This window comes from Dioscorea cayenensis, chromosome 6 (genome assembly GCF_009730915.1).
Source record: "Dioscorea cayenensis subsp. rotundata cultivar TDr96_F1 chromosome 6, TDr96_F1_v2_PseudoChromosome.rev07_lg8_w22 25.fasta, whole genome shotgun sequence".
Classification (NCBI taxonomy): domain Eukaryota; kingdom Viridiplantae; phylum Streptophyta; class Magnoliopsida; order Dioscoreales; family Dioscoreaceae; genus Dioscorea; species Dioscorea cayenensis.
In genome coordinates, this window is record NC_052476.1 from 11,117,466 (window position 1) to 11,133,644 (window position 16,179).

At 35.0% G+C, this 16,179-nt stretch overlaps 1 protein-coding gene across 1 annotated transcript; it reads right to left on the reverse strand.

Annotated features, from left to right (window-relative positions):
* Nucleotides 1-5,904: 5,904 nt before the first annotated feature.
* LOC120263345 (protein ALTERED PHOSPHATE STARVATION RESPONSE 1-like) lies at nt 5,905-15,128 on the reverse strand. The gene is made up of 4 exons (XM_039271202.1): nt 14,028-15,128; nt 12,057-12,232; nt 9,519-9,742; nt 5,905-6,906 (listed from the first exon to the last, which is right to left on the reverse strand). Exons 1-4 carry the CDS (start codon nt 15,010-15,012, stop codon nt 6,102-6,104), a joined length of 2,190 nt encoding a protein of 729 aa, XP_039127136.1. The 5' UTR covers nt 15,013-15,128; the 3' UTR covers nt 5,905-6,101.
* Between the last annotated feature and the right edge of the window lie 1,051 nt (nt 15,129-16,179).

Sequence of the window (16,179 nt, forward strand, 5' to 3'; positions counted from 1 at the left end):
GCAACATCACCACATGAAGCTAAGGCCCGATAGGGTCCCCAATGTCATAATGGATCAATGCAAAAGGCAAGAATTGCTCTATTAGTACTAGTAGGAAATGCACTTCTCACCTGCTTTGCAAAAAAATAAATATCACAATATCTATAATTATTTAGGCACATATAAAGCATAATGTAGAATTAATTTTTTTCCCTAAATCATGCTTCCAAAATTGTTATTGTCCGTTCCCCATCAAGAAGACCCACCGAACATGGAACAATCTTTTGAACATTTATCAGATTTCTATAATATCCCATCACATGATAAAACGGCAATAAATCAAGCAACCAAAAACTGTCACATTGCTTTCCAGACAGTTTCTCGGTCCACCTAAGCCATGTACAACTTGGGTAGAATTGTCGCAACATGTGCCACTCCATCCAAGTTTGCCACAAGCCATTATAATGATCTTCGTTTTCATCTTCTTGAAACATCAGGTTCAAAGTTTCTTTCTATTAGATTTAGTTATGGTATTATGACCATTACTTCATAGATAATCATGTATATATATATATATACAATTCATAGACTTAATCACCAAGCCATTCTCTTCAAAACTTAGCTAGACTCAGCCGCCAGCCCAATCTTAGCCTAATCATGCCGAATCCTCATACCAAAAATGTAAAGTAATTTACCAATAATACAATTAGAAATATACATGCCTCATAATTTATGCATTTGGTTTATGGAAGTCTAGGAGTTTGGTTTTCAAAATTTTGTATTTGGTTGAGTATAAATGAATAAATTTAGTGGTGAATTTACCACATTTTTCACTAATTTATTTTTTTGAAAAATTAAAATTTTAATTATAAAATACGTTTTGAATTTTATTGAATACATTTTTGTATAATTTTAAAGATATTTTAAAAGTTTGAAATTATACTTAATATGTTTTATTTAATTGATTCTCTAATTGATTATAATTTTCAATTTTAAATTAGTACCTTAATTATTTAAGGAGTTCTAATAGCTTAATTCTTTGTGAGATTCATTTTTATATTTAATTATAATGTTACTATTTGGTGATGGCATCAATTGGGCAGTTACATTATTTTTTCTTTCGATTTATTATTATTATTTATTACTTGATTACAATCACAATTGCACTCATCAATTCTAACATTATAACTTTTAGAATTTTAAATGTTTAGCTTTAACTATTTTCACATCTATGTAAATGATGACTTAGCCTTTTTGAATATACACATGTTCTTTTTTTCTCTTGGTCTATGTTTCTTGGGGTACTTTCATTATTTGTTGTTTTGAATACTGACCAACTAGTTGGAAAAGCTTGTTATATCCTGCGGAGTTTTCGCATCTTAGCACAATAAACCCTTGAGAACAGTTTTAACACACATCTCAGGCTTCATGGTTTTGAGTTCTTCTTCTTTACTTTTCTAACAATCTCAAGAGTTTATTATGGAAAACAACACCAACACTGTTACTCCTCCAAATGGTGGTGCAAAAATTGTTTCCCCACTAATTGGTGTTACTACCTCTTCACTAGTCACTTTCTCTGCATCTTCTGCTACTATCACATTAGCAAACCCTTTTCTGGACATCTCCAAGGTTGAAGTTTTCAGGGGCCAAAACTTTAGGAGATGATAGCTAGAAATGCATCTTCTTTATTCTTGATATGCATGGGGCACTCATCATTGGGCTGGGTAAAGCTGACCCAGCCCAGAAAATTTAGGTTTTGGCCCAACCCAAGGCCAAATCAGACGAGCCTCATAAATAGTTTGGGCCAGGCCTGGCCGGCCTAAATTTTAAATATGAAGCCTATGGTCCAGCTCATGGGCTTCGCTTTTTGGATCAATTATTAGATCAAGCTAAGATCGGCTCGTTGGATTCTACTCGAATCTCCCGTTGTTATTTTTTTTAACTTTACTTAATTAATCTTTGTGATGATTTTAAAAAAATATAATTATAAATATAAATGAATAATTTTATTAATTGATTAGTATTATAATATTTTTCACTTGAGAAAAATATTGCATCACTAGAATATGAGTAAATCCCAACTAGGTTGGCACCTACTCATTCTATCATTGTATTTTCTTTGTGATACTTTTTTAAAATTTTTTACTAATATTTAATAATAAATTCAATGGCCAACTCATGGGCCAGTCGTTGGATCAGCCCAAAAAATGTCTAAAAAGTAGGTCCGCGGGCCGACCCATCATTTAAAAATGATATCCATATCCAATCCAAGATTTGCTTAGGTCAGGTTTGGACTGATCCGTCAAACATTTACTTTGGATTGGGTTTGGATCGGGCTTAGGCCGACCTCAGACCGGTCCATGGACCTTGGGCCAGATGATGAGAGTGATGCATGGGGTTCCTGGCTCTCACCGATCCTAAACCTTCATCAACCACAAATCCTGAATAGTCTGAGAAATGGATGCATGCCAATAACGTAGTTGGGAATCCATTAACTTAAGATATACTGCTAAAGATGCTGGGAAACAATAGTTCGTGATTAGGAATTACTATAGATAGGAGATGGTAGATGAAAAAAAATATCAAGGCTTGAATCAATGAGTACCACAAGTTGCTTGAAGATTTGAAAGCTAAGAATATTAATTTATCGGATGAATTTGTTACTGCTCTTCTCATCAAAAAGCTACCGAAATCTTGGAAGGACTACAAACAACAACTTAAACACATACACAAACAACTCACTCTTGCAAATCTAATCACACACATTATAATTGAGGACAATAATAGGAAAGAATTGTGGGCTTCAAAAGCAAAGGCTATGGTAGCAAAGGCAAAGGCAAATCTTGTATAAAGTAAATTTCACAAAAAGAGGTATGATGGTGAAAAACCTGATTATGTGGCAAAACCATTAACCAGACCTTAAAAAAGAAAAATACTTGTTTTGTTTATGGAAAACCCAGTCATCTACACCTCAATGGAAGTATAGGAAGAAAAATGACAATCCTCCTAAACCGGAAATAAATTTGGTAGAAGGAGATGGTATAATTGTTGTGGTTATTTCTTAAGCAAGTATTGTAACCAATGTGAACAAGTAGGTGGTAGACTCTAGGGCTAGCAGGCATATTTGTGCAAACAAAGATGCCTTTACACTTATATAGTGGACGGAAGGAAAAATATATTTCTTGGGGATTCAAGAACTACTTCTGTTTTTGGGAAAAGAAAAGTTCTTCTCAACCTCACATCTGGCAACACCTTGGCTTTAAGTGACATGCTGCAAGTGCCCACCATTCGAGTAAATTTAATTTTTATATCACTATTGGAAAAAGTTGGGGTTAAGGTATCATTTGACTCTGATAAAATTCAATGACAAAAAAATAATATATTTGTGAGTAACGGCTATTGTGATCAAGGACTCTTTCAACTTAATATTTCTTAAATTATGAATGAAAATGGCTCTTCTTCTTCTTCTTATTTGACTAATTATATTGTTATGTGACATGCTAGAATATCTCTTATATTAAAATTAGACATATAAGTCTAAGGCATAATGTGGTAAAGCAACTACTAAAAGATCTATATCCATTGATTATGTGAAATTAAAAGTGAATTTGGCGGATCCTCTAACTATGCCTTTGGGAAAAAAAAATTAATATATAAAACTCGAGGGGAATGGAACTTAAGCCAATTTGAAATTACAGCAATAGTAACCCAACCTTTGTGATTAGAGATCCCATGAAGAAGGTTCATATAGGTAAAAACAACTCACTTGTTAATTCTGCTGGCACTACTTATTTTGTCCCATCCTAAGGTGTGGGAAGTGTTAAACTGTACTACTTAGAGGATAAGCTTGAAAGTTTTTAATGAATTTCATACCCTGTGTATGAATTGCTACATTCACTTGTTGAAATCACCTATGTGAGTGACAAGTGGATCACTTTTATGAGATCTTGGTATAATCTCTAGAGCACTTATTTATTACTAGGCCACTTATTTATTACTAGGCACGAGCATGGCCAATTAGTGCAAAATACAATCTAAGCAAGAATTGAGGGAGTGTAATGTGATTAATAGACCTCTAATAGATATCAAATGTTTTTGTTCATAGAAGTTTACTTCATCATTTCATTGTATGTTATGTCTTATCAATCTAAGGTCTAGTTATAGTCCAAAAGACACCATATTTAGTTTATTACACTCAAAATGTTACCCCATAAAGATTGATTTCTTAAAATGAATTATTTTTTAAAACCTTTTGAAATATGAGGGGGATTGTTGTATAATTTTAAAGATATTTTAAAAGTTTTAAATTATACTTAATATATTTAATTTTGATTGATTCTCTAATTTATTATAATTTTAATTTTAAAATCTTTGTCAAATTCATTTCTATATATTAATCTAATGTTACTATTTGGTGATGGCATCACTTGAGCTGTTACATTATCTTTTATTTGAATTTATTATTATTATTCAGTACTTGATTACAATCATAATCGCCCTTAACAATTCTAACATTATAACTTTCAAACTTTTAAACGTTTAGTTTTAACTATTTTTACATAGATGCACATGATGGCTTGGTCTTTATATATATATATATATATATCTCTTTTTCTCTTGGTCTATTTTCTTGGGTTAATTTCATTCTTTGTTGTTTTGAATCTTGACTAACATGTTGGAAGAGCATGTTATATCCTGGGGATTCTTGTGTTTTGGGCAAATAAACTCTTGAGAACAATGTTAACACACATTTCAGACTTCAGAGTTTCGAGTTCTTCTTTACTTTTCTAGCATACATAACAGTTATAATTAAATATTATATCAAGCAAAAGCTGTATAAATTCTCTTTTATCTATGCATATATGCACTAAAAAACAATGATGGCTTAGATACTCAAGCGCAAGACTCATGTTAAACACTATACAATTTTGTGGCTTTTATATGTACACCCTAACAAAATACAAAATTATAGAAATACCATCTGTGGTTAATTTCTCCTTTCATTTATACCCTTGAAAAATAAACATTCTTCATTTACACACTCAAGTTCAATTAGCTACTTATTATAACTGATTATAGATTAAAAAATAGTAAAATATCTTTTATTAACCATTGTATTTGCACCCCTAAACTTTTCTCTTTTTCATATATGATTATGAAGGTTATATATCTATTTAACTTTTTTAACATACTTTAATTTATAATATTTTGAATATATTTATATACCTAATAAAGATGCTTAAAAGAATAACAATTTCAAGTTGTTTAATTAAGGGAGAAGAACATATTTTCTTATAAATTAATTTAATGATCAAGTTGAATAACCTTCTGTTAACTTTTATGGGGGCAATATATAAGAATCTCAGGGTTTAGAGTACATAGAAAAGGTGACATTTTACAAGCATTAAGTGTGATTTTGGGGTTTTGTATGAGTTTGTGTATTTATATATATATATTCAAAAAGATTGTCAATAGATATATTTACAATTTTTTAAGGAGATTTAAGACCTTCAAAATCTACCCAAAATTATATAGAGGGTAACACATTCATAATGGAAAATATAAAAAGTTGTCCCTCTGGGAACATCCAATAACATTCGGATAAAAAAACATACAAAGTAAGGTGATTATAAACCAAAATTGAGACTAAAATTTGTCTTACTCGCACCCCTCAGGAAGAATGAAATCCGGTTTCAAATCTTTGTTTTTAAAGAAGTAAGATCTAGTTTTTTAAATATTATTTTATAGTGAAATACTAAAAAAAAAACATAAGATTTTATTCAAATTACTTCTATATTGCTACTGATAATTATAATCAGTTACTAAGTAATTTGATGCAGTCAATCATTTGGAAAGCATAAGGGTGCAAGGGGCAAACTTAGAATTAAAAATGTAAATTTTCATTTGATCAATCATTAATAACACTTGACATAAATGACCTCCTTATGAATCTTGAATTTGTATAAAATAGATTTCTACAGAGATCATGCTGAGCCATTTGTGCTGTATAAACATATTTCAAAACTCTTCCACCATATAATATAATACAACGAGGAAATAAAATTATATATATATATATATAAACAAAGCAAATTACAATAGATATATAATCAGATCGATCTCTATACAATGGATTCTCTTGATTGAGCGACGACCCCCAAAGCCTGGTACATTTTGGCACACGAAAGAGCGAACTCTGACATTGATCGGCAAAGCACGGGCAAGTGAGTTTTGAGACTTCTGAGTGATTTCTGGCTAACTTGCTCACATAATTTACGATGGGCTTCTGACTCGCCGTCGAGTCGGACCTTCAACTGCTCCAACATTAACTTCTTGTCTGCCACCGGGTCGCTTTGAATTGGACCCTCACCAGTCTCCAGATCTCCACCCTCAGCAGCAGCAGCAGCTGGTGTCTTCATTGCATTCTTTTGGCACCAGTCATCAAAAGCCCGCATTTTGCGCAAGTAATCCCTTTGTAAATCCTCACACCTCTCCCTCAGTTTCAGCTCCTCCTGTTGCAGTAGCCAAATGGAATTTAAGGCTTCTGAGAAGCTGAAGATTGCAGTTTTCGCTAGCTCATCTGGTATTTTCTCAAGCTGGTCATGCCAGGCTTGGAGGAAGGGCTGGATTGGGGGTTTGAACACCTTTGGAGGGGAGGAGACCTTCTCCTTCAAGCTGTTTTCAATGGGGATGAGATTGAACCTCAGCCAGTTGTTTAAGGCTTGGATGTACTCTCTTTGATGGGTCATCAGCTTCTGAAGCTGTGAGTGCCATTCCCTCACAACCTGACAAAGCTGATTGGTCCGGCGATAATGCTGTTCACTAGTATCATTGGGTACACTTAAGATGTCGAGGGATTTGAGTTGCATGGCAATATTATACTGACTGTCATGATGACCATGCATTGCTTCCCACATAGTTGCCATCCTGATTGAGATGAAACATCATACTTAAGTCAATGTATACAAGAAATCATACGGCACAGTCAGAAAACTAATAAATCAAGTCAAAAATTATTAATTATATCAAAAGGAAGTGTCTTTAACATAACCATGCAATGAACATTTCAAAATCATCTATGGATTTGGGGCAACTTTGTTGTTCTCGGTTTTTTATTGGAACTATGAGCAAAATGACCAATCAGACAGAAACAAGATGAAGCCAACAGAATCGAGAAATGGCCGATATGCTAAAAATGCAAGTATCAAATGGAGAAGATTGGCAAAAGTATATAAAGAAAAATAGAAACAAAAAATAGTACAAAGCAGGGCCTTGTCTCACTGTAAATAAAAAAACCATATGTAACAGAAGAATCATCAAAGAGATGGCTACAAAAAGATGATATTTGCAAACTCATTAAGATCACTCAAAAAGATAGATTGGCCAATTATCAGCTTGTAAATAAAGATGAAAGATTTGAGCAGGTATCATTCATGTATTATCATATATGATGACAGTAGCTTTATTGCATCTAGACAACAAGGGGATCATCCAGCAATGCTACTAACTTTTAGATTGAGGATTTTGTCCAGCACCAGATGGCTAAAAGGCAAGTACATGATGGAAAAGAAGAGCATAAATCTTGAACTTATTTTAAATGGTGAAACCTAGAGAAACAGCCACCAGCAAAGCTATTTCCCTTTAACCAAAACATCACAGGAACCTTTTCCCAAAGCATCGTAGTCCATTTCAGGCATATGAGTACCAGATTTATAAGTTTAATCTATCCACATCAACACCATTCCTTTCTAAACAAAGAATGTCCACTACAACGCTCAAAAATTATCTCACCAGGAGGCTCACAATATGAACACAGAGTTCTTCTATGTAACTGTTTAAGAAGTCAGACAATAATATGAATATCCTACATCACAAATAATTCAAAGAAGGATCCCTAGAGTCTAAGAGATAAAACAACAATTTAAAAAGTTGGATAAATGATGGTCATTTAGAAAGGAAAATTGCAGGAAGCTCTTCACTACTTAGATCATACGGCCACAAATGAAGTAATCATTGTAACAGTGCCTCTTTCAAGATCCCATGCACCATTTACTGGAGTTAGCAAACTCTTCCGTTCCAGAATTTGCTTTCATAACTCCTGCTTCCATCAAATCAAGCAAGAGTAATTATACATCAATAAACAATTTTTTTATCTTATCCACCAACTTCATCAAGTCTGATCACAATGCCCTCAATATATCAAGGCCAAACATTATTTGGGGGCAAAACATTTCCTTTTTGAATGCATTTGGTTAGCACAGAATCAGTTCATATTAGTGTATTATACAATAAATTTACATCATAGGAAAGACACAGGAGAGTGCTTAGGTTAGGACTATTCTGCAGTTATTTAAGGAAGCATGAAAACCACAGGAACACTATGCCATCAGATATAGGAAGTAACCACGAATAAACACTTTGGTACAAGCAAAAATGAAATAACTCTGCTCAATATATAATCAACAATCTTCAGTATGGACCAAAATGATGATATACAAATTAATTGGAAACTTGCATATATACCCCAGCAAAGAGTTATATTTGCGTGTATACCCTTGTAAGTAATATAATTGTGTATACCACATACGCAAACCTCAACTTTTTGCACATATACCCCTACTGTGATTGGGTCTTAATAAAGTTACATGGCATCTAAACCACAGTTTAGGATAATGACATACCAATAATGACCATTTATGATTTTTCACCCTTCTGTTAATCTCTTCTCCTTCCTTTTCCACCTCACAGAAATATAGGGTTTTCTCTCGAATCTCTTCTGCTTACCTTGAAACATAAACACGAAAAGAGGGAACCCATAGAAAAATAAGGGCTCTATACGAACAGATTGGATCACATAAAATGGGATCCAAATACTGAAGATCTGAACAATATCTGTATATGTGCAAATCATAACCACATGATTTTTTGAGGTCCATATACACAAACCCAAATCATTTGATATAGCTTGTTTTGACTCTCATCCATGTTAAGTCAAACTTAAGCATTGACATCTATGAGGGTATACACACAAATACATTATTTAAGGGGGTATACAAACAAGTTTTAACTCCTCCAGGGGTATATATGCAAATTTTATTCCAGTTTTATACAGGCCAGAACATATCCTTTTTGCATCAGGCGAGACAGTTATCTGATTCAAAAGTTAACAAACTCCGTCCTGAAGAGTAACTAAGACCAATTCAGTCAGGTTCCACCAATTACAAACTTCAGTAAAACAATGCTTACAAACACCTGAAATAGAGCTTGAAAAGAGAAGACCACAATGTACTTCTAACCATATGTGGAAAATAAAGGTGCAGGGCTTTTCCTTCTTTTTGAGGACAACTAGTCTAATTTTCATGAAGGCTGTTTATACAACTAGGCTAACCAATTAAACGAAAAGTAGCACATAAAAATCACATGACCATCATGTATCTAAAAAGCATTTCAGTTCCACATTCCTATTTGTTAATGAACAAATACTAAGAGTCATAAGACAAACAAGCAGATCAACTTTGCCAGTAACAACAATAACTTACCCATCAACAAGTTGCACTAGTTTCGGATACAGCTGATCATCTCGCAAATGATTAATTTCTGAAACAGTTGAGTCCAAGGACTGCATATCAACTATGTACCTTGTATGCAAATGACTTACTGCTGCTTTAGCTCTTTCAAGTGCTTCAGGGTTAGTACCATGTTTCTTTTGCTTGTTTAGTGCAGCAACCTTCCTTTGGTAATCAATTTTCATATGCTCAGCAGCCTGATCACAATGAGAAAAGGTACAATTGGAACACAATTAATTCAAAAGGTTGTCAATATATAACAACTTGCTAACATCAGAATGACAGGGAAATTATTAAGTTTAAATGTTTAATCACAGTCAAAATTGTAGCACTCATCAACATTTGCCAAAACTGTGCCTATAATAACAGAAAGCCTAATAGTTATGCTTCTAAAGACTGTTAGATCAACAAGAACTTCTATGCTTACAAGAATTCATGGTGGCATCTGAAGATAGCTAACCGTGCAATACCGGCATGATCATTAAGTCATTGATAAATAGGTCCAAATCATCCACACATTTGTAATAGAAGTCATAAGGCCCAAACAGCTTGTGACTTGAACATCTGAATAAATGTTCTCCAATCAGATTCCATGACCCTAGTTACTATAGCCAATATTGCATCTCTCAATAGGTTGCAAAGGTTTCACTGTAGATGATACCACATGATTGGGGCTTTTAAACACATGTACAAAGAAATATTCCAGCTGACTGGACAATTAAATTACATAGCAAACTACTTTATATTGCAAAGGGATGCACACGTATAGCTGTTCTCTATGCATGCTTGCTCATATCATTACTGGCTTGAATGAGGCTTTTCATATGTTGCCAAATGGAGTAAATTTTAATAAAGGAGAGAGCATAACATCAGAAAACTAATTCTTAGGCCACCAATGGTCCAAAGATGCAGGTTCAATTAAGAAATATCTGTGAGCAGCAACAGAGGTCAGGTTTAAAGAACTTCCTTTATAGGAAAAGAAATAGAGTTTCCATTTTGATAGTTTTTAACAACCGATTAAAAATCATGCTCATCAGCAGATTTAGAAGTTTGTTGCTGCAGAACAAAATATAGTTTTTTTTCCTAATTATATTTGGGTCTTTCTAGCTTGCTACCATTGTTTATACCTAATAACCTTTACCTATATCATCTCCGGCCAACTATTTTTATGACCATCAAATCTCTCAGCTTGAGATACCCTTCTTCTACACTTTTCATTTCCTTCCTCCATTCCTGAACCAAGTTTACAGTCCTCCATGCTAATGACAAATATAACCAACCTTCACCTGAAGATTATCCTTATTTAAAAGGTTTTCCACAAACGTCACCAACATTGCTCATTTAATCATTTCATTAACACTTGGTGATGCACAGCATAGGCTGCTATTGTTAGTTGACATGATTTAAGTTTAGAAGTTGTCTAAGAATTAAAATCGTGTGTTTACGTGTTAAGCATAGTTTAGTGATTTCAGTTTTTGGCATTCATAAGTGTGCCAAATCTGGTGGATTTATCTTGAAGCTTATTAATAGGTTAAGTTAATAAGTCTGAACATCTAGATAAGTTCTAGTTCAAATAATTCTTATCATATTCAGACTCAATAAATTATGCCCAAATTTTTCTTTCCATATTGGTATACTTTGAGGTGTGAATGCCTTTTCTTCTAAGTGTGGTTGCTTAAACTCTCTAGATATGATTGCCTAGAAACCATAGGTGTGATTGCCTTTTCTTCTAAGTGTGGTTGCTTAAACTCTGTAGATATGATTGCCTACAAACCATAGGTGCAATTGCCTAGCCTATCCTAAATCACTCTGATTGGCTTGCCCATCAAGAAAAGGACCTAACTGAACTTACACCAGAACATAACTTTGACTAGGCTCAAAATAAAAATAAAAATAAAAACTAAAAAACAATTTGTCTATGCTGCTGGGGCACGAGAATATTTCTAAATTCATTCCTAGGACCTTACTCATGAATGCCAGGCAACTGGTTCTCTCTACTGAATCACTCTGATTGGCTTGCTCATCAAGAAAAGGACCTAACTGAACTTACACCATAACAGAACTTTGGCTAGGCTCAAAATTAAAAAAAAAAAAAAACAATTTGTATATGCTGCTGGGGCACGGGAATATTCCTAAATTCATTCCTAGTACCTTACTCATGATTGCCAGGCAACTGGTTCTCTCTACTTTAGCAGAACAACCTAATATTACTGAAAGATACTCAAAAATGAACTAATACAGATTAATTTCTCATCAACGCAGAGAAATATACAAAATACTATTCATCATATTATATATAGCCAAAACAAAGGGCATACAGACCTTCTTGCACATATGTGCAGATATTTACAACTGAAACACCAAATAAGCAATAGAGATAGGGCTAATCTTCAACATACAGTCAATGACAAATGTCAAACTGTTGAGATCAATGTTAATTGTACAGTAACATGGGCACTTGAAGATGCACTAGATGACAAATTAAAAATAATATCATTAAACCCTATTTACCTTGACTTCATCATAAAGTTTTTTCTCCCATGCTAACATCTTATCCAGAACTGTCGCATGGGTTTCATGTTCATCATTATCAAAGTCATCCTTTCCCTCAACTGTATTGGGCATACCTTTGAATGACCTATTCCATGTAATGACCCGCATAACTCTGGCAGAGTGATCGATATGTCCTATAAACAATAAAGAGAGATGTGTCAACAAAAAAACAGTTGAGATATGAAATATGTACATATAATTTTACATGTACAAACTCATAAAGACACAAGTAATAACAAAGGATACAAAAGACTACGTTATTCAGAGAATCACTTAAGATACATACAATTATAAAATAATAGCAAAAGTTCTTCCTGAACAAACAACACATTCTGATTTAAAGTATATTATAAGCAATCACAACCCACTAAGCTGACAACATTATTGACTAAACATTAAGAGGTCTTCTTATCTAAAGAAAAGAAAGATGCAACAGACTTAATGCAACATAGGGTATTTAGATCGGATCATAATGAAAATAAAATGTTATTGATCAGTCCAGCTCAGCAATGACAAGTATGGAATGAGTGCATGAAATTCATCACAGTAGAATAGTATTTTATTTATTTTGCAGTTGAATTTCTTACAACAGAGACAATTCTAAATATAAAATGGAGTCCAGCAGAAACAGTAGTCAATTTAAAACCATAACTGAGCAGACAACATAGAAAAGAGCTAGAGGAGGAGAAGAGAGATAAGGAGTAGAAAAGAGAGATAAGGAGTAGAACAAAAACATAACTGTGAATTTTAATATATATAGTCCTTCAGTATAGCTTTAAAACTCAAACAATTAACCCTAGAGAGGTGATGGCCTACCTCAAAATTTATACGTTAATGGCCCAGCACAATAGAAATTCAATCATTGAAAAGCACCATCACTTACCAACCCCGGAAATCATCAGATAAGTATCTCACCTGCCTGTGAGCTACATGGTTCATAATTTAAACTTAGATTTGAATAACAGTGCTTTACACTTGGACACTAACACATAAGTCACGATATGACTAAATTTTCACGAAAAGACGGTACCATTGACAACAATCTAACAATGTTATAAGGCATATCCCACAATTTATGTAGCCCACCACAAACCATAAATCCTCAAGCAAATTATTGTACTTTGATGGTCCGTCCTACTCATCATGATAAACTTTGTATTACTTTCAAAGATGGTATCAATTACTTCTAGCTTTTCATCTCTGAAAGGCCCACTATACCACTTAACAGCCCAATCACATATCAATCTTTGGCCACCTGTAACAGTGATTTCACAGTAGCATACAGGTTTTATAAGGCCCTTAAATTCCAAACAGTCAAATAATACAAATAATGCGGTACAAGAAATAAAATTATTATTTCCAGAAAAACTATAGTCATGACTCTGCCACAAAAAGTAATTGGCCTTCAAGAAAAGAAGACTCAAGTGTCCCAATCTCTAATAAATAATAGAAAGAGATCAGTTTACACAGTCAAAACTTGAATTATATTAAATTTGTAGCCTTAGGCCAAGAATCAACATCTGGCCTACATCATACACAAGTTCATCTACCGATTTCTCAACAAACAATAACCACTCAATTATTAACAATGGCTTCAAAATAATTGCTTGCAGATTTTATGAGCCTTTCAAATCTTTAAACACTTAAAACGATACAAATAATACGGTTCAGAGCAATAAAATTATTAGTATTTGAAGAAAAAACCCTAGTAATGACTTTGCTAAAGTAATTGACTTTTTAAAAAAGAAGCATCAAAGGTCCCTATCTTCAATCAAAGATTTTAAAACACACACACACATTTCCCAGTATCAAAGATTGAACTCCATTCAATTAGAAGCCGTAGGACAGCAATCGACATCCAACCAACAAAGTCACACAATTAAAACCCGTTTAATTACCTCGATTAAGAGCAGAAGACAGCACAATTACCTCGATTATCAGCAAAATTAGAGTGATAATGCATCTTGGTCGCCTCAAGCATCTTGGACACATCATGCGCACTCTGAAAAGCCTTAAGAAAATGATCATCCAACTCCTTCAAAATCTTCGCCAAGCTAAGTTGCCCCACTCTCTTCAACTCCGTCACAGCCCCAATCGAAGAAGCATTAAGCTGGGAATGCCCCGTCCCCCCTTGCTTCACCTTCTTCACCACCTTCTGCACTGGCGGCGCCGGTGCAGGCGGGGGCTCCTCCACGACCTTCTCTGGCATCATCGTCGCCGGCGGCTCCTCTGCCTCAACAACAACAGGAGCTTTCTTTTTCTCGAATTTCACCGCCTCCTGGATCTCCTCCTTCACAGAAGGGAAATCCTCGGTATCAGGAGCGAGTGAAGGGCGGGGGATGTTCTGATCCATGGAGAAGAAGTATTCCCAAGCGCTGCTAGGTTCCGGTACAGGAGGCAGCAGGTCAGGGGCCGGCGATGGTTCACGCGGGGGAGGAGGAGGCGGCGGCGAGGGATCGACAGGGATTGAATCCGGGGCATCATCAGCATCCGGCTCGCCGTCTTCGGGGATGGTTGGGGGTTCAGAAGACGGCTTCTTCGGAAGAGGGCCGGGGAGGTCGGGCATGCTGGCGGAGCGTTGGAGAGGAGCAGGGGAGAAATCGGAGAGAGGAGGAGGCGGAGGAGGGGGAAGGGGGTTATCGATGGGGATAGCACTAGGGGGAACAGGAGGAGGGGGAGGAGAAACATGGGAGGAGGAAGCTGGAAGGGAGGTGTTGTGAGGAAGGGGCTCAAGGGGATCGGCGTGGGCAAAGTCCGAAAGGGCAGCGCCGGTGCTCTTAAGGGAGACGGTGTAGGCGGAGTGGGCGGCGGCAAAGGCGTTGCGGGAGGAGACAGCGGAGCGCATGAGGATGCGGCGCTCCTTGCAGCGCGCGACGGACTCCTCGTTGTCGATGCGGGATTGCGCGCACCCCATCGGGGCGGCGGGGCGGAGAGTTCACGGAGCACGCGCGAAGTGGATGGTGAACGAGGGGGAGGCAGAGGAAGAGAAGTAGGGGAACATGACAGGAGGGTTTTGTGTTGCTTTTGGGAGGGGTCCCATGATGAGTGTTCGGTGTGTCTAATAGCTGACTCGGTGAGTGGGTGGCATAGTCTACGAGGGTTGTTTTGGGTGTCCAAGTGGAAACAAGTGGAAAGTTGTAGTGTTTTTGAAATATATATATATAATTTTTATTATACTATTATCATTTGTTATCTATTTTTTCTTTTACTTTTTATTTTATTTTTTTAATAATTGGAAAGTTTGGCAAAACCCAGATCACAGACTTTATTTGGATTTAAAAATCATTTTTTAAAAAAATATTATGGTTAATGGTCATTCAGCGCTCAATGCCCACTTAGCACTTGAGCACTCATTGAGCACAGTCAGTCAAACATTTAAGATACTCTTAACCTATTAATACCAAAGGTTCCTCTATGGAATATTTAAAACACCTTCACATAAACAAAATAGACTCTTTCTCATATAATAAGAATATATGAATACTTTGAAACACGTGCACACACCACTAGATATATAACTCTTCCATATATCAAATATCAATGTAATTATATTTTATTTATTTTTTTTATTTTGCAACATGTACTACTTAATTTGAAAGATTCAATTTTAATTTTGCCTTGCGTATTGGTTAATGAAATCAAGGGAGTGGAGGGTAGTATAAATTTTGATATATTTTAATAATATCATTATATTTGTTTTTTTATGAAAAAAATATTAAATATGAAAGTAAAAGCACACATATGATGGTCATCGGCCAAGAAAGACTATATAGATACAAATGGAGAAAATGAATGCTAATCACTTGTTGATTTCTAACACTCTATTTAACCACTTTTCAAAGATGATGGCAATTGTTAAGAAGCATTCCTTATTAGGTGAGAATTTGAAGGCCTAAAATTGATTGATTAGTAACTTCCACGTTGATTAGTCTACTATCCCTTTTTTTCCTTGAGATTGCCTCACTAATATTGTGTTATCTTGTCATATATTACTAGGGAAGATTGATCGAAATAGCAGGAAGAAGAAGATGAGCTCCAACTTCATTGAGAGGAATTTAACTAAGACATGGGACAAGCAAAT

Excerpts from the sequence above, each read along its gene's own strand:
- LOC120263345 (XM_039271202.1), bottom strand. The coding sequence starts at position 15,012 with ATGGGGTGCGCGCAATCCCGCATCGACAACGAGGAGTCCGTCGCGCGC. Across the intron at positions 12,233-14,027 it reads TAATTTTGCTGATAATCGAG|GACATATCGATCACTCTGCC; the intron begins GTAATTGTGCTG and ends TATTGTTTATAG. Across the intron at positions 9,743-12,056 it reads AACTTTATGATGAAGTCAAG|GCTGCTGAGCATATGAAAAT; the intron begins GTAAATAGGGTT and ends CATTGTGATCAG.